General features: G+C 46.3%; 2 protein-coding genes and 1 long non-coding RNA gene across 5 annotated transcripts in view; 2 read left to right on the forward strand and 1 right to left on the reverse strand.

Annotated features, from left to right (window-relative positions):
* The window catches only part of LOC310767883, a 936392-nt gene that overhangs the window by 903533 nt on the left and 8969 nt on the right, over positions 1 to 23890 (reverse strand). The window lies entirely within an intron of this gene.
* On the forward strand, positions 3427 to 7966 carry NDUFS5 (NADH:ubiquinone oxidoreductase subunit S5). Its single transcript, XM_083625406.1, has 3 exons — positions 3427 to 3503; positions 6082 to 6299; positions 7829 to 7966. The coding sequence occupies exons 2-3, from the start codon at positions 6084 to 6086 to the stop codon at positions 7931 to 7933; spliced, it is 321 nt and encodes a 106-aa protein (XP_083481532.1). The 5' UTR covers positions 3427 to 3503; positions 6082 to 6083; the 3' UTR covers positions 7934 to 7966.
* The window catches only part of MACF1 (microtubule actin crosslinking factor 1), a 293076-nt gene continuing 290795 nt past the window's right edge, over positions 21610 to 23890 (forward strand). For all 3 annotated transcript variants that reach the window (XM_083625102.1, XM_083625113.1, XM_083625114.1), the window contains exon 1: positions 21610 to 21760. The gene's annotated coding sequence lies outside the window, so the exon portion shown is untranslated. The remainder of the gene's footprint in view (positions 21761 to 23890) is intronic.

The raw sequence follows: 23890 nt of genomic DNA on the forward strand, positions 1-23890 counted from the left end.
CTCCTCCACATGCAGCTGCTGGGTGACCTTGGGCTAGTCACACTTCTTTGAAGTCTCTCACCTCACAGAGTGTTTGTTGGGGGGGGGAAGGAGAATGTTATCCGTTTTGAGACTCCTTCGGGTAGTGATAAAACGGGATATCAAATCCAAGCTCTTCTTCTTCTTCTGACTCATGTTTAGCTTGTGGTCCACCAACACCCCTCAATCCTTTTCAATGTACTGCTAGTAAACCAGGCGCCACCTCACCCCCCAAATCCTATATTTGTGCATCTGGTTCTTCCTGCCTAAGTGCAGAACCTTACATTTGTCCCTATTGAAATTCATTTTGTTAGCTTGTGCCATGTTCTCCAATTTGTTAAGGTCATTTTGAATTCTGATTCTGTCTTCTGTGGCATTAGCTACCCCTCCCAGTTTGGTGTCATCTGCAAGATCTAGTTTAAAGCTCTCCTGATCAGATTCTCAAGACTCTTGGCAAGCACATTCTTGCCAACTGCTGTGAGGTGCAGCCCATCACTCGCCAGAAATCCTACCTGAAGGAAGTGGAGACCATGATCCAAGAAGCCAAATCCTTCCTGACGACACCACCTGCGCAGCCAGTGGTTGACCTCAAGCATTTTCCTCTCTTCTTGGGCCACGACCTTCAACAGGAAGGAATGATGAAAAGACTACCTGTGCCCCAAGTCTCTTCAGCTCCCTGCCCAGTGTCTCATAGTCCCTTGCTATGTGTGGCAGTATTATTTGTACCCACATGAATCAGAAAAAAGGGGTAGTGGTCAGCGGGCTTTATAAGACTTGGCAGCTTCTCCGTCACATTGTGAATCTTTGCTCTCAGAAGACAGAACACCCCCCATGACATCCTGTTTCCTCCACACATTACTGTCTCTGTTCCCCTAAGTAGGGAGTCAGCTATCACCACCACACGTCTCCTCCTCCTCCTCCTCTGGGTAGTAGCAGGAATCATTCTATGGGCTGTGCCTTCCAAAGGCTGCTTGGAGTGTTCTGAGGTCTGATTCTGTTGTTCCCAAGTCTTCCCCTCTTGTTTACTGGAGCTTATTTTGATATTGTTGGGATAAGTTACAAAGACCGTGAACTTATTGTTCCTACTCCTTCCTCCCAGCTTGTCAACGTAGCAAATACGTTATCAGCACACTCATCCACAGTCAGTAGCCTTGGATCTGAATGGGTTAGATCAAGAATGGAAAAATACTCCTCCAAATCCACCTCTTCCTGTCTTTTTCTCCGGGGGCGGGGGAGAATAATCGTTCTGTACTCTGTATCTTTCACAGCCACCTTCGTGTCTTCTGATGCTGCCCTAGCTCCTCTGGCCCAGAATCAGTGTCCAAGGCGAGAGCATGGTAGCGATTCTGCAACTCTAATGACAAAGTGTGGTTTGTGACTGCCCTATTTCTGTGCATCACATTCCTCCAGGGGTTAGACTCTTGCAATGGGCAATCTGTCTCCACCCTGGGGGCACCCCATCTATCTTGGTGCTCAATCTCAGTCAACTCAGCTTTATCAAGGAACTCTGCATGTTGTCCTGTTGCTTGAGGTGTGGCTAGGTGGGCCTCAGGTGTTAGTATTTCATGCTTCCGATGCTGCAGATGAGATTGGTGCAAATCACATGCCTGTCTGGGAAGAGTGTGGGAACAGAAGACAGCCCTGTTTGCACGCTCTGGTTGCAAGCTCCCAGGTTCTGCACTGAGCTAAGTTTGACTGCTGTTGTAGCTCCTCCCCCTCAGATCCTGTGTTCCCACAGAGCAATCAGCCACACACACACACCCTCTGGCTTGTAATGAAAGAAAAGTAATCAGGAAAAGTAACCAAGCCTCTAGCAGAGCACTCAGCCACTCCCTGAGGCCTGCTATCAATCTATCAAACTTCTAAACAGCTCAGAAAAGCAAGCAAGCAGCCTTACTCCAAAAGACACAAGCTCACTCTCTTCAGTCTCCTCCAGCAATCCTTGTCCCTGTTTGTGAGGTCTGGTGGCAAGCTCCCAGGACCAGTGGGTGCAGCTGGGGCACAGATTCAAAAGAGGGTTCACCTGCAGAATGGGCATTTTTCTGGTTTACAATAATAAACTCAGTGGTAGCGCTCCAAACCAGACCAACTTCCCCTGTGTGGTTCTGCCTACCCACAAAATGGATTTTTCAAGATCACTCTTAAGCGTTCCTGAAAAATGGCTGCTATAATAATAATAATAATAATAATAATAATAATAATAATAATAATTTATTATTTATACCCTGCCCACCTGGCTGGGTTTCCCCAGCCACGCTGGGCAGCTTCCAACAAAATATTAAAATACAATAGTCTATTAAACATTAAAAGCTTCCCTAAACATGACAGTGGTCCTATGCATACCTAGCTATGAGTAAGCACCACTGAATGCAGTGCAACTTACTTCTGCTGCAAGGCAATCCTGTGCACGTTACTCAGAAGTCAAGTCCCATTGTGTTCCATGGAGCTTGCAATTAGGCAAGAGTGCATGGGGGGGTAGATTTTCAGGAGTTTTAAAGGGGGAGGAACTGGGAGCATGGCAGAGTGCCTAGCAGGGATGATATAAGCTAGTTTAAGGCCCTGATTTTTTAAAGTTCAAAAGCATTGACCCACTTACAGCAAATAACACAATTCTTACTCAGTTTATATATTTCTTATGCAATCAATTCACATGCATTAAAATACACCTGGGCTTAACAACAGGGGCATGAGTCCAAAATTTGTGCCTGCTTCCTGTTAAGGTGCAAAAGTCTTAAAATCAGCCCACCCCAACCTTGTGCCCTTCACCCGTGTTGGACGACAGCTCTCATCAGCCCCAAACAATACGGCCATGATCCCATCAGCCCCGGAATCATATGGCTGTGCAGGCTGGTAAAGGTAAAGGGACCCCTGACCATTAGGTCCAGTCGTATAATCACAGTTGCAATTGGGTGCGAGTTGGCAAGGACTAGTGTTTAAATTCTTTAAAAACCAACTTACTGAACAAAATTAAACTAGAAACCTGAATAATAATAATAATAATAATAATAATTCATTACGTTTATATCCCACCTTTTTTTCTTTCTAAGGAGATTCCCTTCCTCATTTAATCCGTACAACGACCCTGCCAGGTAGGTTAGGCAGGGGAGCTGTATGGGGATTTGAATCCTGGTCACTCATGTCTTAATCCGAAACGCTCACCACTACACCTTACCGTCCAACACGCCTGCTGCCTGTTCACGTTCTGACTTTCTCAGCCCGTCCCTGGAGGCCGCTCTCGCTTCCCTCCCACCGGCAGAGGGCGAGGAGATTCGTTCTTAAAAAATGGCTTATCCAATGTAAGCCCGGAAGTTAACTCCCGAGACGGCGAGTCACTCTTCATTTTTCTGTTCTCTGTGTCTCACGTACACGTAATCTGAACGGAATCCTCCGCAAGCTTCGCAAGGAGCTTTACGTCCAGCCGCGACTGTCGTGAAAGCGAGGGGCACGCCTGACGGCAGCACTGTCGCAAACGCTCGCAAGGACAGGTAGGTAAGGAAGGCCGCGGGGGGGGGGTTGTTACTCAGGTGGAAGGGGCATGTGGCGGGGGGGGGGTTGTGTGGGAAGGGTATCCATTTCGCTCCCCCACCCCGTTTGCCTGCGGCGGGGAGGGACAAGCTGTGTAGCAAAGTTCCCTGCAAGATAAAAATTCAGAGCCATTACTTGAAGCAGGTTCTGGGGTCTGTTACCTATCTATGCCTTTGGCGAAAGGGTGGGCGGTAGTCTGAGGGAGGGTCGCCCCCAGAAGAGTTTGCTGCTCCTTGAGGCTCCCCTCAGTCCCTGGTGCATGATAGCGCCCAGGCTGGTCGAGGTAGCTTAGAAAGCCCCTTCCTCTCTTCCTCCTCCTGGCAACAAATATGCCGTAAGAATAGTTTAGAGCAGTGGTTCCCAAATCTTTTTTGGGATCATCCCCTCACCGTACCCCATAAAAAGCATTATTCAGAACAGCGGTTTGTACGGCCCACTAAGGAAGATACCACAATAAAATTCAAAACAGTAACAATTAATTGCATACTTATTCAAAATTCAGTTAAAGATATTTAGTTTAATTCATTCAACAAAATTGATGAACTTGATTCAGTGAAACCAACTTTTCAAAATCAGTCATTTACACCTCCAGCACCCCCTGCTGCCCACTTTCCTCCTCTCCCTAGATAACCCATATTGGCAACCACTGGGTTGGTTCGATGCACTAACCATGTGCTGCCTGTTTCAACAGAGGCTAAACCATCTCCTTTGAGTCTGCCCAATGGTAGGGCTGGCCCTGCTCCCAGATTTGCTAAACTTCTGGAAACTTTGAAGCCGGGTGTGTGGATGTGAAGCGGGATGTAGTCTGGGAATATTTTGAAGTCTGGTGGGGGAATTTTGGAGGAAAATGAATTGTTTTGAAACATCTTCTCATTGATTTAAGCTTGCTTTAAATATGTAAATGTTTCAAGTGTATTTGGCAAACTCACAGATTTTACAGTTTGGTATATAACGGTTTAAGACTCATTTACTTAAGGGATCACCTTACCTAAATGCCACTTTGATCTGCAAAACTTTAACTTCTACAAGTGCCATACAGTGTTGGATCCAAGTTTATGAGTAGTTCCTTTAGAGTAGCAACACTCTAGCTTTAGCTGTGGAACTCCCCTCCTATTGACACAAGGCAGCAACATTCACTACCGGTATATTGTTTTAGATGCCTCCTGAAAACTTTGTTTCAGTGGGCCCATTCAGGCACATGACTTGGAAACATGTGTTTTAAAATTTGAATATGTTTTGATTTTATTTTTAATCATATTTCCTAGTTTTTGTCATATTGGGCTCCTTTGAGAGGAGTGTGGGAAAAAAATGAAATAGTGTATAAGTTTACCGGGAGTTTAGAAATATGATTGCATTGATTTTCTCCAGATGGTAATTGCAGCATATTCAGCATTACAGAGGGAGCAGTATGGTGCTATAACCATTAAGTCCTTAAACGTATTTTGGATTTCTACCAGTTATGGAATTATTATTTTGAAACCATCACTATTATGGGGGGCAGGGGGGTAGAATTATCTAGACTTGGAAACCTTTCCTTATTGTCAGCATTAACCAGACACAAAAAACCTACAGTGAATGTTCACATCACAAGCATTTTTAGTTCTTCAAACTCTTTCCAAATCTCTGAGAAATAAAAAAAATATGCACACACATGTATGTTTGTGGGACACACTTTTGCCCATTCCTAGCTGTGTTAAAATCTTTGATTTCTCCATTGATTTCTATGGTCAGCTCTCGCTTCTGTCCCTAGGGACATTTAAAAATAGTTTCTCAATGTGAACTTGGGGAATGACCTAACCGAACAGTGGAGTAGTTCTGTCTATGTGTCTCTTCCTTTGTACTTCTTCTCTAGCCACTCAGTTCCATTCCTAGCCACCCAGTTTTCATTTCTCCAGCCTCTTATTCAGTGTTCCTTGCCATTGAGTAACCTAGGGACTGTGAAGGTTTTCCCCCATTAAAGATTGATTGTATCATTACAAACCTCATAATTACCCTGAGTCTGCTGGTGTCACCCCTGTTTTGGTGCGAGTGGGGGGGGGAGAACTGTACTGCAGAGCTAGTACATAGCTGTGGGTGGGCTTTCACCCCCATAAAGGTGTGGGCAGGTGCTGTGGCTGTAGCCCTACTTCCTGCTCCTCATTACTTGGTGCAATGGTGCAGTGAGTGATGCCAGCTGACCTCACCTCTGGTAGTTCCTAGACATTGCCAAGTGTGTTATCCATATCCTCCATTTGAGGATGCATTAAGTGGTGTTTTTTAAAAAAGGAGAAGAGAGAGCATATTAAACTGGAATATTTTATTTATCCACCACTGCCACTTCAAAGATGAAGGCAGTCAATCATCAGATTAATTTGTTCCTGCTTGAACATGCTCACCTTAAAGCCTTTCTTCCCAGAACTTCCCGCTTCTCTCTCCCCTGGTCTAATGTTCCCCCTAAGGAGGATTTCTTCCTGAGTCACCTGGCTACTCTTCAGCTACTCACCTAGCTATGCAAAGTTAGGATCATTTCTTTATTGGTGTTTTTTCTCCCCCTCTCAGCCATGCCACTTCTCGATCTCCAGAACCAGCTGGGCATTGATGTTGACAGGTGGTTGCTCATTGGGAGTTCCAAGCAGCCCCACAAGCAGGCCAGTTTGTGCTTTGCCTTTCAGAAGGAGTGGCTGGAGTGTTCTGATGGCATTGGATCTGTAAGGGCAAAGAAGGAGTGCCAGCAGGAGATGGAGGATCTTGCTGAATGTCTAAGCAAGAAAAAAATGGTGAGTGGGAGACCTGAAGCAGGGACTCAGGGTCAGCAAGTGTGCATCTGTGTGCAAGGAAGTATTTGTCTGCTTGCTTTTCTTATTGCTGGAGTGTCTGCAGAAGTTGACTGCCTCTTCCCATGTGCTGCTTGAAAGAGATGGGATGGACAGTTTTGGGGAGAATAGAAATGTAGTAAGTTTGCTTTCCCTGGGCAGAAGTTATTAGTAGGCAGCTCATTTCAAAGGCAGAATTCTCTTGTATTCCCATCCATCCTTGATGCCATGCAGAGCTACCATTTGTCTTACCAACATGAGGGGCAAAGGAAAGAGAAGCAGCTGTGCTTCCTTCTCACTGCAGTGAGAACATTAGAGAGGTAGAGTAATTCACAACTGTAGTTAGTGTGGGTGTAATAAACTGATTTGTAATTGAGGTCCAAAGCAAGTGGTTGACTTGGGGTAAGGGAATAGCCCTTACTCTATATGCTGCTAACTGCAAGCAGGCTCTGCGTTTTGTGCGCTAGTGTCGGGGATCCATTGGTTGACCCCCCAAGGGCAGGGCTGATGTGTGATGCTGCCTTGCAGTGTAGTCAGACCAAATGGCCTGGTAAATTCTGACTCATTAATTTTGCCAGTATATGGGACACCTTTTGAGGTGCTATCAGGGTGGGGGAAGCAGGTGGAATTCCAAAGTGTAAACTCCTGTTGGGTTTGTGGATGTAAGCTGGGAGAAAAGTTAAAATATTTTCCAAGCTGCAGCTTGTTGCTATCTTTCAATGTAACTGGCCCACCCCTTTGAATGTTTTCATCATGCAACGGGAGCAAGGTATTGCTGCTTCAGAGCCTCTCTCCTCTCCTCCTCACCTCCCCCAGCCCCATCTGTTGTTAACAAAACTGCCCATCCCTAACTGGGCTTCCCACATCTCCATAGCTGAAAGTGCAGCGTGAACATCTTGGTCAGCTGTGCAGGCACCTCAGGAGTCTGGCAGACCAAGATCATTTTGTGGCAAGTAGAGAATAGCAGGCCATCTGGAGGGCAGCCATGTGTGGGAGCCCATCAAAGCCTTTCGCTAGTAAGGTACCTCCTGGCTCTCACTCTGCGCCTTGATGCTGAAAGATTCTGACACTTTGATCTAAAGAACAGAACTGCAAGACTGAGAGTAGCAGAGTTGTCAGTCTATTTGAACTCAAGATCGGCTTATAACCCACTCTAAAAAAAACCTTGTGTATGTCCGTTTCCCTCCTTCTCTCCCCACCCTGATCTGATCTCTTTAAACTTGTAAAGAGTTGGGCAGGTGCAACTTTTCACAAAGGAATGGCAAAGCAGTCTCCTCTTTTGCACAATTTTTAAAGGGAAAGGGGTTCCATGTTTTCCCTTGCATCTGATCACCCTCCAGTGAGTTGGAGCGCATTAAAGGAGTGCTAAATCTGAGACCTTCAGCAATGGGAACATGCTCCTTTACAAATCCCTACGTGCTCTGACCTGCTGGAGAGGGCAAGATTTAACTCAGAAGGTGACACCCCAACTCTCTCTTCTGTTCCTTTGGCAGGTGAAGCGAATGATGGCGATTCATGCACAGAGGGAGAAGCTGATAAAGGAGGGAAAATACACCCCTCCTGACAACCATTCTGGCAAATTTGACCCCACACCTTGAACTTCTGCTGCTTACCCTGGAGGAAGCAGAGCAGGAGCCACTTCCCAGTCTCTCTCCCCCCCCCTTTTTTTAAAGAGTTATATCACTAATGTATCAACAACTTCTGGTCAGAGTGGAGACAATTGACTTTAGTCATTTTCCTTTAGCTGCCAACTGCTCCTCTCTTGTGAAGAGAGGAAGTGGCAGACTGTTCCTGAAGTTCTACTGAAGTGGCAGACTGTTCCTGAAGTTCTACTGAAGTGGCAGACTGTTCCTGAAGTTCTACTGAAGTGGCAGACTGTTCCTGGCTTGAATAAAATCACCTCTTTGGATCTTGAACGTTAAGCTTGAGGTTCTTTTCTTTCCCCCCATCTTTGTTATTACAGTGGTACCTCGGGTTACAGATGCTTCAGGTTACAGACTCCGCTAACCCAGAAATAGTACCTCGGGTTAAGAACTTTGCTTCAGGATGAGAACAGAAATCATGCGGCGGCAGCGGGAGGCCCCATTAGCTAAAGTGGTGCTTCAGGTTAAGAACAGTTTCAGGTTAAGAACGGACCTCCGGAACAAATTAAGTTCTTAACCAGAGGTACCACTGTACAGAGCTGCAAGTAGCCATTTGCTTGGAATCTGTGAAAGTGTGGAATGCACAACATGGAAGGCGACCATCTCAGTGAGAGAATACGGCTGGAGAATCTGTTGTTCCTGATGTTGCTGGGATCCCAACTCTCAGCAGCCCACACAGCCTAGTGGTCAGGGTTGATGGGAGTTGTAGTCTAGCACCACCAAGAGAGAGGTTCTGCATTCCGATCTAGGTGCTGAAAATCTTAGCTTCCTTCCACCACTTGTTCCTGCTGTCTCAGACAAGCCTGTCTGTTATTACATTTATATCTACCTGTCTTCTCTCAAGGAGCTTAAGGTACACAGTGCCCTCCCCTTTCTGTCCTCAGAAAAAATGTGTGAAAGAGGTTAGGCTGAGAGAGGGTGACTGGCCCCAAAAGTCACATAATAAGCTTCATGGCTGAGTGAGGTTTTTAACCTTGCCCAGCTCTAGTTTGGTGCTGTGGTTCTGTCCGATCCTTTGCTTCCTACCCACGCATCCCCATCTCTATGTTTTCTGCTACTTCTTGGATCTAGAGCAGTCTTCCCATCTCTGTGCATCAACCCAGCTCCCTCATGTTCTTCTTGGTGAAGCTTGCCATGAGGAAGACATATTTTGGGGTGCCAATAATGAGTACAGTATAAGAAAACAAATGGATCTGGACTGCTGGCCAGTGGGCTTCTACAGTCTGTTGGGCAGTCCTCTTGCACCATGGATGGGAGTTGTGGTCCATGTCAAGTTAACAGGAGGGTGTGTGAGTCATTTGGATTCTTCCCCTTTGAGTAGCCCTCTCCTTTCGGCTTGTTCACTTCCATCTGTTCAGACTCTTCCTTGATCCTTCCTCTTTTGCATTACAAATTCACATCTTTTCTAGCAGAGGGCCATTGGACAGAGGGTGTTGCCCCCACAGCCTCTATGGTGCCTAGCACACGCTCATGGCCCTGCATAAATAAATAGCAACCAGTTTCCTTCTTACAGACCTCTTTAAGTGGGGATCATCTGTTGAGTAACTGAATTCTCAGAGAGTGATGTCCCACTCTCTAACATAGAGAGAGTGCAATAGTTATTTGTGGCAAAAAGGCTACCAAATTGCCCAGAGTTTCTTGTTTTGTTGCCAGTCAGTAACTTGGGAAGTTTTATTACTGGAGGAGGCCAAAGGCTTCTGGGATTTCATTTAGGGAAACAGGAGGCCTCTGTGCATTTGGGTCTCTACCAATCTTCTGCTTTCATGCTTGGTGGAATTCTCAGAACCACCTTTTGTCTTCCTCAAATCCCTTGTCTCAGTCTCTAGCCAGCCAGCTATATCATTTTAGGAGCTGTCATGTAGTTCTGCAAGTCTGAGGTATGCAGGGACCAGCTGTTTGGTTGCCTGATCTTCTGTAATACCTGTATTGAGATTTGCAGGTTACTGCAAAGGATTTGGGCCAGTTTTAGCTGGATCAACTCATGTTTATTTACCGGTAGACAGCTCCAGGCTGGGATTCTGTTCCCTTCTGCCATACCTACCAGCCTAGAACTGTCATCTGTCATCTGCTGGGAAGCAAGGAAATGTTGCTTTTAAACCTTACCTGCCACTTCAATAAAGTCACACAGTTCCCTGGTTGCTCCATGTTTACCTTTCTGACAGGCGCTCTCCCCCCCACCCCAGCCTGCCTGCCTGTCTCTGTAGATACATAAAGATTAATAATAGGGGCTGTGTCCTTGCTCACACTGCTACCCAACCCCCTGCCATCCCCCCCTCATATTAGCCCATAGGGCAGGCACCCCCAAACTTGGCCCTCCAGCTGTTTTGGGACTACATTTCCCATCATCTCTGACCACTGGTCCTGTTAGCTAGGGATGATGGGAGTTGCAGTCCCAAAACAGCTGGAGAACTGAGTTTTGGGGTGGCTGCCATAGAGCTTCCCCTTCTCACCCCATGCAACTTCTAAGCTTGCTTTTCACTTTCCCCAACTTCATTTCTGAAACTACTATTCTGCAGCCCCACTTTGCATCCATTTTCAGCTTCACCCCTAAGTCCATGCCACCTCCTTTTCTACCCCATTTTTTTCGTCTACCTGACTCACTTTTCTCAACTCTCCCTTGCACACAGATTCCCCCCCCCAAATTCCATGCATTCCTCCTCTACCATAAAGGCCCTTTGCAGACATCTCCTGTAACCTTAAGATGAATAGAACCTTAAAAGCAAGCCTGTCAGTTACCTTGTTCAGTTTAAAAGGGTAAGTTCAGCTGATAGAGGTTGCACATATATGGATGTTTGCTTGTTCACAAAATACCTTTTCTAATTTACTATATTTAATATAGAACTTCATGTTGAAGACAATACATGGTATCAGGAGTGCAATACATGATTGTGGGAAGGTAATTACCAGCTGGTGAGCTTGATGTCGATACCAGCGAAGATCCTCGAACAGATAATTAAACAGTCAGCCTGTGATCACCTCGGAAAGGATGCTGTGATTACTAAGACCCAGCATGGGTTTCTCAAAAACAAGTCATGCCAGGCAAATCTCATTTCTTTTTTTGATAGAGTTACAAGCTTGGTGGATCATGAGAATACGGTAGACAAAATGTTATCTTGATTTCAGTAAGGCTTTTGATGAAGTTACTGTTAGGTGGATTTGTAGCTCATTGACTGACCATACCTAAAGAGTGCCACAGAAGACAGAACCAGGATTAAAGATTGACTTAACAGATTGGAGAACTAGGTCAAAACTAACAAAATGAATTTCAGTAGGAACAAAATGTCCGGTTCTACACTTAGGCAGGAAGAACCAGCTACACAAATATAAGATGAGGGACATCTGACTTGCAAGTAGTTAATGTGAAAAGGATCTAGGCTACAGGCTTAACCTGAGTCAACAGTGATGCAACAGTAAAAAAAGCTAATGCTATTTTAGGCTGCCTCAAAAGTAGTCTAGTGTAAGGATCAAGGGAAGTAATAGTACTGAAGGCAGCCCTGTATCAGGAAGTTTTTAATACTTGATATTTTACAATGTTTTTATATATGCTGTAAGCCACCCAGAGTTGCTGGGGAAAACCAGCCAGATGGTCAGGTTATTATTGATAAATAATAATAATAATAATAATGCCACTCTATTCTGCCTTGATCAGACCACACCTGGAGTACTGTGTCCAGTTCTGAAAATCACAATTTAAGGATGTTGACAAGCTGGAACATGTGCTGAAGAGGGAGACCAATATGATCAGGGGTCTGGAAACCAAGCCTTATGAGAAATGGTTGAAGGAGCTGGGTATGTTTAGCCTGGAAAAGAGGAGAGACTGGGAGGAGATATGATAGCCATCTTCAAATATCTGAAGGGCTACCACATGGAAGATGGAGCAAGCTTGTTTTCTCCTGCTCTGGAGGGTAGAACTCGAACCAACTGCTTCAACTTACAAGAAAGTAGATTCCGGCTAAATATCAGAAAGAACTTTCTGACTGAAAGAGCTGTCTGACAGTGGAATGGACTCCTTCAGAAGGTGGTGGACTCTCCCTTCATTGGAGTTTGTTAAGCGGATGGTCGTCTGTCATAGATGCCTTAACTGAAATTCCTGCATTGCAGGGAGATGGGCTAGATGACCCTTGTGGTCCTTTCCAACTCTACAATTTTATGATTTGAAACTAACACAACAATGCCTTTCCCAGCTCCATTCTCATGGCACTCAAACCTTGTTTTAAACTGTCACTCTTTCCCACGGTGTTATCTCATCATCATTTACTCTATTTTTAAAAAATCACTTTTTCAGTTTCCTTTGGTCAACTCTCTGCTGTTATTTAAAACCATCATTTTAAAACTTTCCTTCTCTTGCCCATGCAAATCCAAGACGGATGCTGTACTGCAAATCCTCCAAGTGTGTGTGTGTGTGTGTGTTACCTCCCACATTACAACTGCCATATACTAATATTCAAGTGATATTCAAGGGAGCAGGTGGTGTTGTGGTCTAAATCACTGAGCCTCTTGGGCTTGCTGATCGGAAGGTCAGCGGTTCAAATCCACACGATGAGGTGAGCTCCTGTTGCTCTGTCCCAACTTCTGCCAACCTAGCAGAAAGCACACCAGTACCACTGCAGCGGGAAGGTAAGTGGCATTTCTGTGCGCTCTGGCTTACATCACAGTGTTCTGCTGCGCCTGAAGCGGTTTAGTCCTGCTGGCCACATGACAGGAAAGCTGTTTGTGGTCAAATGCCAGCTCCCTCGGCCTGAAAGGGAGATGAGCACCACAAACCCATAGTCACCTTTGACTGGACTTAACTGTCCAGGGGTCCTTTACTAATATCCAATCAGTGGACCCAAATATGGACCCTTATCTAGCCAAAATGGCCCCCATTCTCTCTCAAGAAGGAAGTCTCAGCATGTTTGGGGGAAATCCAAAGATTGCAGCAATACAATACAGTAAATGTTTAGGGAAGAAAGCCAATGAGGACTGAACATGCTCAGTGAGTTCACAATGCTGGCTAGCAGGGGGTGGGGGTGAAAAATAGTAAAGTATGCTGGCTGCGGCTGATGGGAGTTGTAGTCCACCATCAACTGGAGGGCACCAGGTTGGTAGAAGTTGAAATAAGTATCCTGGAAGAGGGAATGCTTGGCTAGGACCATGAAGAGACTCACTCTTTCCTGCAACATTTTATTACAGCTTCCACTGGGTCAGGATTAATTTTGCATGCAAAGTGCCCTGTAGCACAGAGTCCCTCCAGCAAAACTGGGCTCCCTGTGATAATATTATGACTACTGTAATGTGGAAAGTTCCCGAAACAAATTGGGAGTACAAATCATTCAGCCTTAGAAATGCCCCCTGCCTGCCACCCCCAGCTCCAGAGAGGAGGGAAAATGGATAAGGCAGAGGCCAAGCAGGACCTTGTGCATTTGATCTTTTTTAATTGCTAAATCTTCACCCTTGTGTGACTTGTTTAATTCATTAAGAATGAATTTTACAGGGCGTGAGTATGTGACACATTTAAGAAATACAACAGGAAAAATTTCAAATGCCTGTACATTTTTTCCTGTGTCATACATGAGATGTTATAACATTATTATCTGAGGTATGTATGTTAGTGTGTGGTTGGTGGTTGTTAGAGACCCAACACCCTTTTTTAAAAAAATAATTCTGCATTTAAAACCCAGAATTCTGAAGGTGGCAAACAGAAAAAGCAGAAGGTTTGGATTTAACTGAGTGTGCGAGAAAGAGAAGTCCTCCCGCTGGTTAGCAGGATCCATGAATATAAAGCAAAGAGTGTGTTCTCTCTCTCTCTCTCTCTCTCTCTCTCTCTCTCTCTCTCTCTCTCTTTCTCTCTGCAAACACAGTCATGAGCATAATGCTCCCGTCCTCACACTGTGTGTAGTCAGCGATAAATCCTCACTTGGCTGAGTGTGTTAATTCCCCCCGCTGCCCGCAGAGGAAAGCAAGCAGCTAATTATGCTAGGCTGCCTTTCCACAGCTGCGCTCTGGCCTTGCAATGAGGCTGCAAGATCAAAAAACCAGAGGCCTATTGGAAAATGGGACAGGACAAGGCAGATCAGGTGCTTCATGCCCTGACCACTTTCCTTTTTGTTCCACCTGCATTCCAGGCGTGGAGCAGCAATGCCTTGAGGGGTGCTTGTAAAAAGGCATCTACCTGTTTTATAACAGGAGCAGATCCACAGCAGGAAGTTTTGATGGAAGTGCTGACTGCGAAAATTGTTTTCTCCATTCTATCTCACTTGATGTTTTAGACTACAACCCCTACCAATCCCAGCCAGCACAGATGTGCTAGGTGGAATGATGGGGGCTGCAGTTCAGCATTAAAACTGCCAATATCATAACGCCACTCCACTAATCTGTGGAACATGTCAGAGCCTGCATTGCAGGGGGCTGGACTAGATGACCCTTGGTATCCCTTCCAACTCTACAATTCTATGAGAACCGCAAAAGGGGTCAGGAAAGGGCACCCAAGGTTATTCAAGGTTCTGAAAAACCTACATTGGCTCCCAGTACAATTCTGAGCACAATTCAAAGTGTTGCTGCTGACCTTTAAAGCCCTAAACGGCCTCAACCCAGTACACCTGAAGGAGCATCTCCACCCCCATCGTTCAGCCCAGACACTGAGGTCCAGTGCTGAGGGCCTTCTGGTGGTTCCCTCACTGCAAGAAAAGTGAGGTTATAGGGAACCAGACGGAGGGCCTTCTCAGTAGTGGTGCCCGCCCTGTGGAACGCCTTCCCATCAGATGTCAAGGAAATAAACAACTTTTAGAAGACATCTGAAGGCAGCCCTGTTTAGGGAAGTTTTTAATGCTGGATGAGTTATCATGTTTTCAATATTCTGTTGTGAGCTGCCCAGAGTGGCTGGGTATGAATAAATTATCATAATATTATTATTATTATTACAAGGAGCTAGAGTGATTCCATTATGCAGAAAGGTATTCCTCTTCCTTTCCAACTGTGAAGTGGAAGTGCAGCTAAGATGTCGTTGTAAAGGACCACCCCTACAAGGTGCATCTTCTTTCCAACAGACCAGCTGGCGGCTCCTCCTCTTCTTCTTCAACTCCTCCCTCGGAAATCGCTCTCCTTTGGAAGGTGCAGGCCACTCCCTCCTTGCTCAGGTCCCAGATGGATTAATTACTGTAACACAGATGGGTCCTGCAGCAAGGAAACTGCTTGATGTGCCCCTGTCAAAGTTTCATTGGTGGGAGACACAGATGCTCCATTTCCCCTGTTAGTGACAGGCCAAAAGAGCTAGAAGGGAGCAAGGGAAAGACCAGCTCCCAGGGTGCACCAATTGCAGCATCTAACAGAACTTTAGCTCTGGATGTGAACTTGTTCTGCAGGTTTCTGCAGTTCCTCTCCACTTCAACAGGGCTTGTACAGCAGACCCTTCCAACAGGCTTGGGGGGACTGCTTTAATGAAAGGTATGGTGCTGTGCTGTTTTTATTGGTATGGTTTTAATAGATTTTATATATGTATCTCATCCTAATTCTATCAATGTTTACTTTTTTAATGTTTTTTATGTTTTAGTGATTCTTATTTTTATCTGTGGACTTCACCGAGTCCTATCGGGAGGAAAGGCAGGATATAAATAAATATAAAAGAGTAAGAATAAGAACGGTGGCCATGTGATAGCCCGTGTGAAAAGGTAATTCTGTATCCAAATTCTGCAGCTTGTATGCATTAGGCAAATAAGGCACATTTTCCATTTTCAAACTTTGACAAATAGGGAAGTGCTTTTAGGATGCCTCCAGACTGCAAGTCTTTCGCAGGAGGGATTCAAGTAGAGAGAAGAGTGTGCAGGTATGTATATGGGAACTTGAGGTTTGTGTAGTTAAAGTGGATTGAAGCACTCTCTTACCATAGCACAGCAAATCAGAGAAAGATACCCAAACCATAGACTTTTTACAGTTTGGAAAGTGATGGGAAATGCTTTGAAAAGTGCATAAATGAATGAAAGATTAATGGGAAGACATATAAACACCACAGAAGCAAATCAGAATGAATGCTCATTGTCATATAGCCTGGTTGTTTTTTTTTTAAATATCGGAATGAATGCTCAGTAAAGGCCAGACATAGTCTAACCTATCCAACTTTATTAATGGCTCAATAAAACAGTAGAAACGGGTTTTTAAAGAGTGAAATGGAGTTTGCGCTATTATACAAACTTACATGCTTGCTACTTTGCATACATAATGCTGGCTTTGCCAGTCATTGAACTGTGCCCTACAACTAAGAATCTGATTGCTCTGGCCCTCAGATTTCAGCAGATATCACCCATATGCTTTGACACATATATTTGCCTTAATGAGGGACAGAAACTTGATCCTTTAAGCAAAATCACTGAACTGTGCCCACCAATGGCCAGCCTCTCTCCTGCTCTGCCCTAAGGCTGCCCAGCTCCCCCCTTCTTCTTCTTCTTCTTCTTCTTCTTCTTCTTCTTCTTCTTCTTCTTCTTCTTCTTCTTCCCTCTTTACAAACACAGTCAGCGGGATTAGGAAGATGCCAGAACAGAAAAGAGTTGAAGAGGAGGACCAAAAGCAGCTCTGGAGGAAAAAATAATAAAAACAGACATCAAAGAGTCCTGCCATGAGAAGGGAAACAGGGGATGTACTGAATGTTGGTGCAGGCTGTGAATGATATAAATAACCATTGACCCAAATCTGTTTAGTACTCCCTTTGAAAACTCATCCCCGGTCTGGCTGTATGCAAACTCTGGAATGGTGCTCTATACCCTCCAACATTTCTCTGATGAAAATAGGGACGTCCCATTCCATAATGATTATTTTACTATTTATACCCTACACATCTGACTGGGTTGTCCCAGCCACTCTGGGCAGCTTCCAACACATATAAAAACATAATAAAACATTAAGCATTAAAAAAAAACTCCCCTATACAGGATTGTCTTCAGATGGCTCAGGGGTTGGATAACTTCATACCTTCCAACATTTCTCCAGTGAAAATAGGGACAAGTGGGACATTCTGGGATCAAATCAGAAACTGGGACGGCTTCTCTAAATCAGGGGCATCCCTGAAAAATAGGGACACTTGGAGGGTCTGGTGCTCCGAGCTCAGAACCACTAAAGAAAAATAGGGGAGACCCAGGAAATGCAGGGGGTGGCTTTTTACCCAGAGGACTCAGTCCTGGGAAATGTCAGGATGAATAAAGGAGGATGTGCCTTGGAGCATGCAGCGAGCCCATATCCCCACCCTGGCATGCTGCTGAGCAACCTCAGTCCAACCTAAATTACTAAGGGTCAAGTAGGACTTCCAGAGCAAAGAGCAAAATGTCCAACTTTGCTCGAGAGCCAGGTGATGACTGGCCATTTTGCCTTTGTGCAAAGTCATTTGCCACAACGATGCTGAAATAAATGATGAACCAGTAAGTGAAAAAATACAGTGGGGAACAGAGCTGCAGTGTGATGCCACTTCCAGAGGCTGACACACACTGTCGTGATAATTGCTAGTTTGCCACAAAGAATGTGAGGGGAAAACTGCACTTAAAATAAGACAAAGGAAGAGAAGACTAAGCTCTTTTAAAAAGAGAGAAAATCATCATATCTTGCAGCATTTGCTAGCATCCATTCCGGTTTGAGTCATCCAATCAAGCACAATCCAAGTACTGGAGGAAATATTTAAATATCTTGAAAAGCTTTTGCATCCCAAGAGACTCTTCCAGATCAATTCAAAATGTAAACGGCCATTAGGCTTGGCAGATTGGGGGCGTTGTGGAAATCCACAGCAGGGAGGGCCAATTGAGGGGGGGGTGTTGCAGCTGGAGTTCAATTCCAGTGGTTGGATTAAGCTAAGAGCTAATGAGAAAAAAGAAAGAAAAATATAGATTGAGAAAGGGACAGAAGAAGAGTGACACCTAACAGTTCATGGAAGGGTGAGAAAAAAAATCATACAGTTCTTGCTGAGCACAATGAAACAGCTGTGGATGTTGGTCTGGTATTTGAAGGTATTTTTTAAAAGCAATCACCAATTTTAAGTGTTCCAAAGTCACCACATTAGAGCAATTTTAAGACAAAACAACACAAAATAGTGTGTAAGTTTCTGAGTTCTCCTGAACTCTTCATCAGGATGGAAGGTACATAAATGGAGGTGATAATATAATAATAATAATTTATTATTTATACCCCGCCCATCTGGCTGGGTTTCCCAGGTGAGGGGAAGAGAGGCTGGCTGTCAGTAATTAAAGTATGTTTCCTTTGAAATGGTATTTCAGAAAGCTGCCTGGCCAAAGTCCGAACTTCCTTGGGAAAAGTTCTTAACAAAGTAAGCGGATCTTGTAAGGTCCTACCTTGTGTTATGTGAATTAGCATAAATGTTTAGTCTGTACTGTTTTTAATTAATCCCACACTTCACTCTCGGAGTGTTAGAGGATTTGCCTTAATGCTAAAGGCCTTGGACTGGATCCAGGAGGAAGGAAAGTGTGGTAGTGGCGGCAGCTTCACCATGTGCTTCCTCAGAAAACCTTCTTGAGTGTTTTTAATACATATAGACATGGCTATGCCCATGCCTGACTCTGTAGTCCTTTCAGGAGGCTTGCTGGTCCCTGGGTAGGTCTCTATGTAAGTACGCTGTTGGTCTGAGAAAAGAAACATCTCTGTGGATGCAAAGAACAGAGCGAAAGCCAATGAAGAGTCGGCATGTAGGGGGTTAGCCGTCATGGGAGAGAGAAGGCATAACACCACCTAATCCCACAGAACAAGCTTGTTTTAGGAAAACAAACGCTGGGTCAGCACTCTGCCGCCAAACAGCAAGAACCACTCTCTGTTGTTTGTTCACAGCAGTTGGCTTTTAGAGGTTTACTGACTCTGAACACAGAAGGTCAACAGGAAATCCCATGCTTGTCCTAAAGAAGCTGTCATTTTAAAGTTCTCCAAGAGGTGTACATATTTTTCCCCATCCCACCACCGGCTCACCTCAGAAAGACGAGAAGCTGTGCAAGAGCACGAGGGTGTCTGTTCATTTCTGTGGGATATTGCACAAAATAATTCATTGGAAGGGACTCCAAGGGTCATCTAGTCCAACCTCTTGAAAACAGAGGAATCACAGCTAAATCCCTGGCAGATGACCATCCAACCTCTGCTTTAAAACCTCCAGTGAAGGAGAGCCCACCATCTTCTGTCCCACTGTCAAATGGGAAGCTGCCTCATCCTGACCGCTGGTCCGTCGATTGCAGCATTGTTTACTCTTATTGGCAGTAGCTCCTTGGGGTCTTGGGCACAGAGGGGGGGTCTTTTCCACTCAATCTCTGTTCATTCTTATCTATATTTTCATAATTTGATTATGCTTACTTGCTTTTCCAAGTCTGCCGATTTTATTGGTATTTTCTTTATGAATATTTTATATTTTTTTATGTGAACCACTTAGAGGTTTGTTTGCTTTTACTAAGTGACACATTTCATTAAATGAAAATAAATAAAAGCAGCTGTTACCTGGCTCTCTTAATTGGAAATGCCAGGGATCAACCCTGAGACCTGTGTGCCATACCTTTGCAGTATGGGCTCCCCCCCCCCCCAGCTAAATGGTGCTTTTTGAGGAAGCTGCTGTGGTCCCACAGCTTGATTGGGATTCCTTTCATCATGCAGGTACATCAGTGTTTATAAACATAAGAACCTAAGAATAACCCTCTGGATCAGGCCAATGGCCCATCTAGTCCAGCATCCTGTCCTCACAGCAGCCAGCCAGATGCTTCTGGAGCCCCCAAACAGAGTGCAAGAGAATTCTCCCCTTCTTTAGTTTCCAGCAAGTGGTATTCAGAGGCATGATGCCTCTGGCAGTTGAGGTCAACACCGCCATCCTGGCTAGTAGCCACTGATAGCCATCTCCTCCATGAGTTTGTCTAACTACAGTCATCCAAGTTGCTGGTCATCACTGCCTTCAGTGGCAGTGAGTTCCACAGTCTAACTGCCTGAAAAAGTATCTGTCCTGAATCTTCCAACATTCAGCTTCATTGCGTATTCATGAGTTCTAGTGTTATGAGTCAAGGGAAAAACATGTTCTGCCACGCACTTCTGAATGGCACATACTTTTTTGGACACAGGCTGATTTTTTGAAAGCAGCAGGACTGCTCTGCTACTTGCAGGGAAGGCAACATCTTCCACAGAGAGGGAGCAGCCTGATTTTCTTTCCCAGAAAACTAGCTTGCTGCCCCTTAAGTTTAATTTGAGGCAGGGCTCATAGGCAGCGTCTGTTTTTCAGAGCAGGACTCTGGAATTTGTGATTGTTGCAAGAAGGCCACCTGTAAATAGCCACTCCTTCGGTTCACCTTTGGCGAATCAGACTCACTTCCAAGTGAGCAGGTGGAAGAAACATTTGCACTTTGGGAAAGAGCTGATTCTTTCCCCATTTATTCAAGTGCCACAAATGACTGTGTAGGCAGATGGACTAACAAACAACGGTCTGCTATTTTTTGTGGACTTCCTTGCAAGGCTTGTTGTAATAATAAGAGATGGTAACTGAGTCACCTGCAGAGTGCCCTTTCCGTTCTGTTAAGTAAGATGGTCATCTTGCAGTTTGGAAAATTCATCATTGCAGGAAAAGAGATAAAGCTTCCATGTTTAGAGGGAGTATACCTGGGGGTGGGACAAGCAACAGGAGAAGGCTGTTGTCTGTTAAAATAGGCGGGGGTTGGCCACAGCATGAATGGGAAGCTGGACTAAAGGCTGGACTCATTTGGGAGCAGACAAGCTCTTCTGATGCTCCGATGGAGGTGTGTGGGATGGGTGTGATTTGTGTCAGGCTGGTGTGACTTTTGAAAGCTCCAGAATAGCGCCAACTTCTATAGGAGGGTGTGCTATCTATGGCAAATGATGGCTGCTGCATGAACCATATCCTATGCCAAGCTGTGCATAGAATTGTTGAGGTTCAGCAGATAACAGGCCTGATGCCAGATCCACAGAGGCTCCAGTATGCACATGGAGTCCATGGTGTGGCCAGGCTCTGAGATAACTACATGGATGGAAGGCATTACATATCCCTCTGAAAATGTGCATGGATCAGCCTTGGCCAACCTGGTGCCCAACTTCCATTAGCCTTAGCCAGGCACTGTCTGTATCCCAGAACCTCTGGAGGGCACCAGGTTGGCCAAGGCTGCCATGGACATGGGATTCTTCTCTCCAGTGCTGGCTGTGAGAAGACAGGAGTGCGTTTCTCTCTCTGCTTCATCTATGCCAGGCTCCTGGTGTGTGTGTGTGTCGGGGGTCCATGATAAGTGCTAGGCTTGCAGGCAGGGAGCAGCTTGGATCCTGGTGTCCGGGGCGGGGGCGGGGGAGAGGGGAGAGAGAGAGGTTGGGATTTGAAACAGGATGCCAACTGCGAGGCTCTGGCGTGGGCATTTCTCCGGGGGGCGGTGGACGCCTCTGGCCGCTCTGCTGGGTGTGGGCCTTCTCTAGGGAGCCTCCGCCAGCATCAAGGGGGAGTACCCATGCCAGGGGGCTAATTGTGGGCCCTCTCCCCCCATGATCACCTTCCCCGTGGTGGCCACTTGTGCGTGTGGACGGGGAGAGGGTCGTGCCCCCCCTCCGTCCGCGTGGGCGCGCCTGGCCGCGGGGCGGTCCCGATCCAGGCTGGGCGAGGGGCGGCGTCTGCGCTCTGCTGGCGGCGGAGAGAGGGAAAGAAAGGGAGGGACTGGCGGTCGGCGCTCGCTCGCTAGCTCGCTCGGCTCGGGCTCCCGCTCCCGCCTTCCTTCCTCTGCTTGCTGCCTGGGCAGTTCGGCCATTGTGCACGCGCGGAGGTCGGATCTGTGCGCTCCGACCCACTCAGGCCGCCTGGTAAGGTTAGACCGGGGGGGGGGGCAGGCGGTGTATGGAGGGGATGTAGGGAGGGAGGGCGTAGGCGGCGGGGGCATTTTCTCTCCCCACATCTCCTCCGCGCCATGGCACTCTGGCAGCATCTGGGGGAGGGGGAGGGGGTACCCTGTAGCCTGGGGGTGGGAGAAGGGAATGACCTGGCGGCGGGGGAGGGAGGGAGCAATGAAATGGTGCCAAAGCAACAGCCCCCCCCCCCGCTTCCAGGCAAGGATGCTCCCTCCTCCAGCGGCATCTTTGCACCTGCTGCTGCTCCAGCTGCAGCCCCCAGACCCAAAAGGCTGGACGGGGCGGGGCAGGCACCGATCGGAAGGCAGAAGGCGAACCTTTAAAATAAGGGGGGTTCTGTGCTGGATTTGTACCCACGAACCCACGGGTCGGTTTCCTCTGCGCGCCCCTCCCCCGGCCCCCACCAAAGCACCGAGGGTCGCGTTTGTGCCTCCGTTGCACGGAGCCTCGGCATGCCGCCGTCTACTCCCACCGGAGGTTTCTAGGGTGGGTGTGTTCCCCAGGAACCAGGCACCCCAAAAAGGCACCCTGCCTTTTCATTTCTCCCCACCCCGGGTTGCCCTGGCAAGGCGTAGTAGTCGCCCGATGGGCTTGTGGGTTTGCCTGTCAGATGGACGCCCACTGAAACGGGCGCGCAGGTATCCCAACTCCCAGCAATGGAGGGGGAAGGGTGCTTTACTGGGGCGCGGGGGGAGAACAGTGAATGGAGGCTTACAAATGCTCTTTGTTCTCGACTATTATTTTCATTGATTACAAATAGGATTCCAGCCTCTTGTTCCCCATTCCTTGTTTTGAATTACCCTCCCCTTCAGAAATCATAGCGGTAATAGCATCAAAATGGAAACGAGGGTATTTATAAATGGTGCTAGCAGATAATGAGGTCTGAGGATCGGGATGTTGTTGTTATTGCTCCATCACACTAAATGCACAATTTCGCTTTTTAATGGCCCTGCAGGTTTAGAAACGGGTATTATTTAGAACTGTGGTTCATCATCTCTTTGATTGCGTGTGGATTTAAAAACATTTATCCTCCACCACTCAGTCTAGGGATGGAATTATATTTTGCATCTGATGGCTCGTGATCAAGTGGATTTTTTTTTCTTTTTCTTTTTTTTTTTAAATACTGTTTCCAAAGAGAGGGGATCCAACTGGATTCCAGCAGTTGTGGCTTTTTTGTTTTTGGCATATTATTGAATAGAATCACTGTATTAAAAAAAAAAATCTGAAGAGAGGGATGCTTTGAATGGAGGCAAAGGCATTCAGTTTATTAGTACAGTAGCCTTCTTGCATTTCTCGTGCCCAAGATGGGGGATTCTCTCCCTCTCTCCTTTCTCTCCCTCTCTCCCTCCCCACATTTCCAACCCCCTGCTTTTAGCACCTTAAACTAGAGCCTTGTAAGGCTGATAGTAAGGATGCATCCTTCTGGCATTGGTGCTCAAGAGTCCAGGGTTTGCAAAGGAGGAAGGCGTTCTGCATTTATGAGAAAGGAGGACCACTTGGCTGTCAAGGAGGCTCGCCACGACACAGCAGTGGTACTCCAGGAAGATGACAATTCCTACGAGGGAAAAGCCACACAGCAAAGGGTCTAGGAAGGAAAGCATGCTTCCTTCGAGGGACCCTGCTCTCATTTACTACAATTGTAAAAAACTGTAAAAATCCTTAGCACCAGTGTGGACAATGCCCACTTTGTTCTCCATGTTAGCCGAGTTGGCCAGACCTGAAAGAGTCACACAGGGCTTAATTGGGATTTCCCTGGACTCAGATCTGTTTTCAGTGCCAAGTCTCAGCCTTGGAGCATATGAAATGCTATTGGAGTGTGCCTCTGAGCATATACAGAGTGCCTTCTGATCCCTACGGGCTGGAACCATGTGGAGCAGGGGCTTCCAGATCAAGGAATGTGGCTTCCAGCAGGGGTGGAATACACAGTCATTCCCAACTGCCACAAATATACGTGTCCTAGTTGACAGTTGCAATGTAAAGCGCTGAATCTCTGGACAGGCATGTTCTCTGTGGTACCTCCTCCCCTGCATCAGCCTGTGCAGGGGTAACTCCAAGGCACCTTCAGCATAATTGGGGTTTCTTAGA

Source organism: Podarcis filfolensis (assembly GCF_964270895.1).
Source record: "Podarcis filfolensis genome assembly, chromosome: 8".
NCBI classification, from domain to species: domain Eukaryota; kingdom Metazoa; phylum Chordata; class Lepidosauria; order Squamata; family Lacertidae; genus Podarcis; species Podarcis filfolensis.

Coding starts and splice junctions, on each gene's coding strand:
- NDUFS5 (XM_083625406.1), top strand. CDS start 6,084: ATGCCACTTCTCGATCTCCAGAACCAGCTGGGCATTGATGTTGACAGG. Junction 6,300..7,828: donor GTCTAAGCAAGAAAAAAATG/GTGAGTGGGAGA, acceptor TTCCTTTGGCAG/GTGAAGCGAATGATGGCGAT.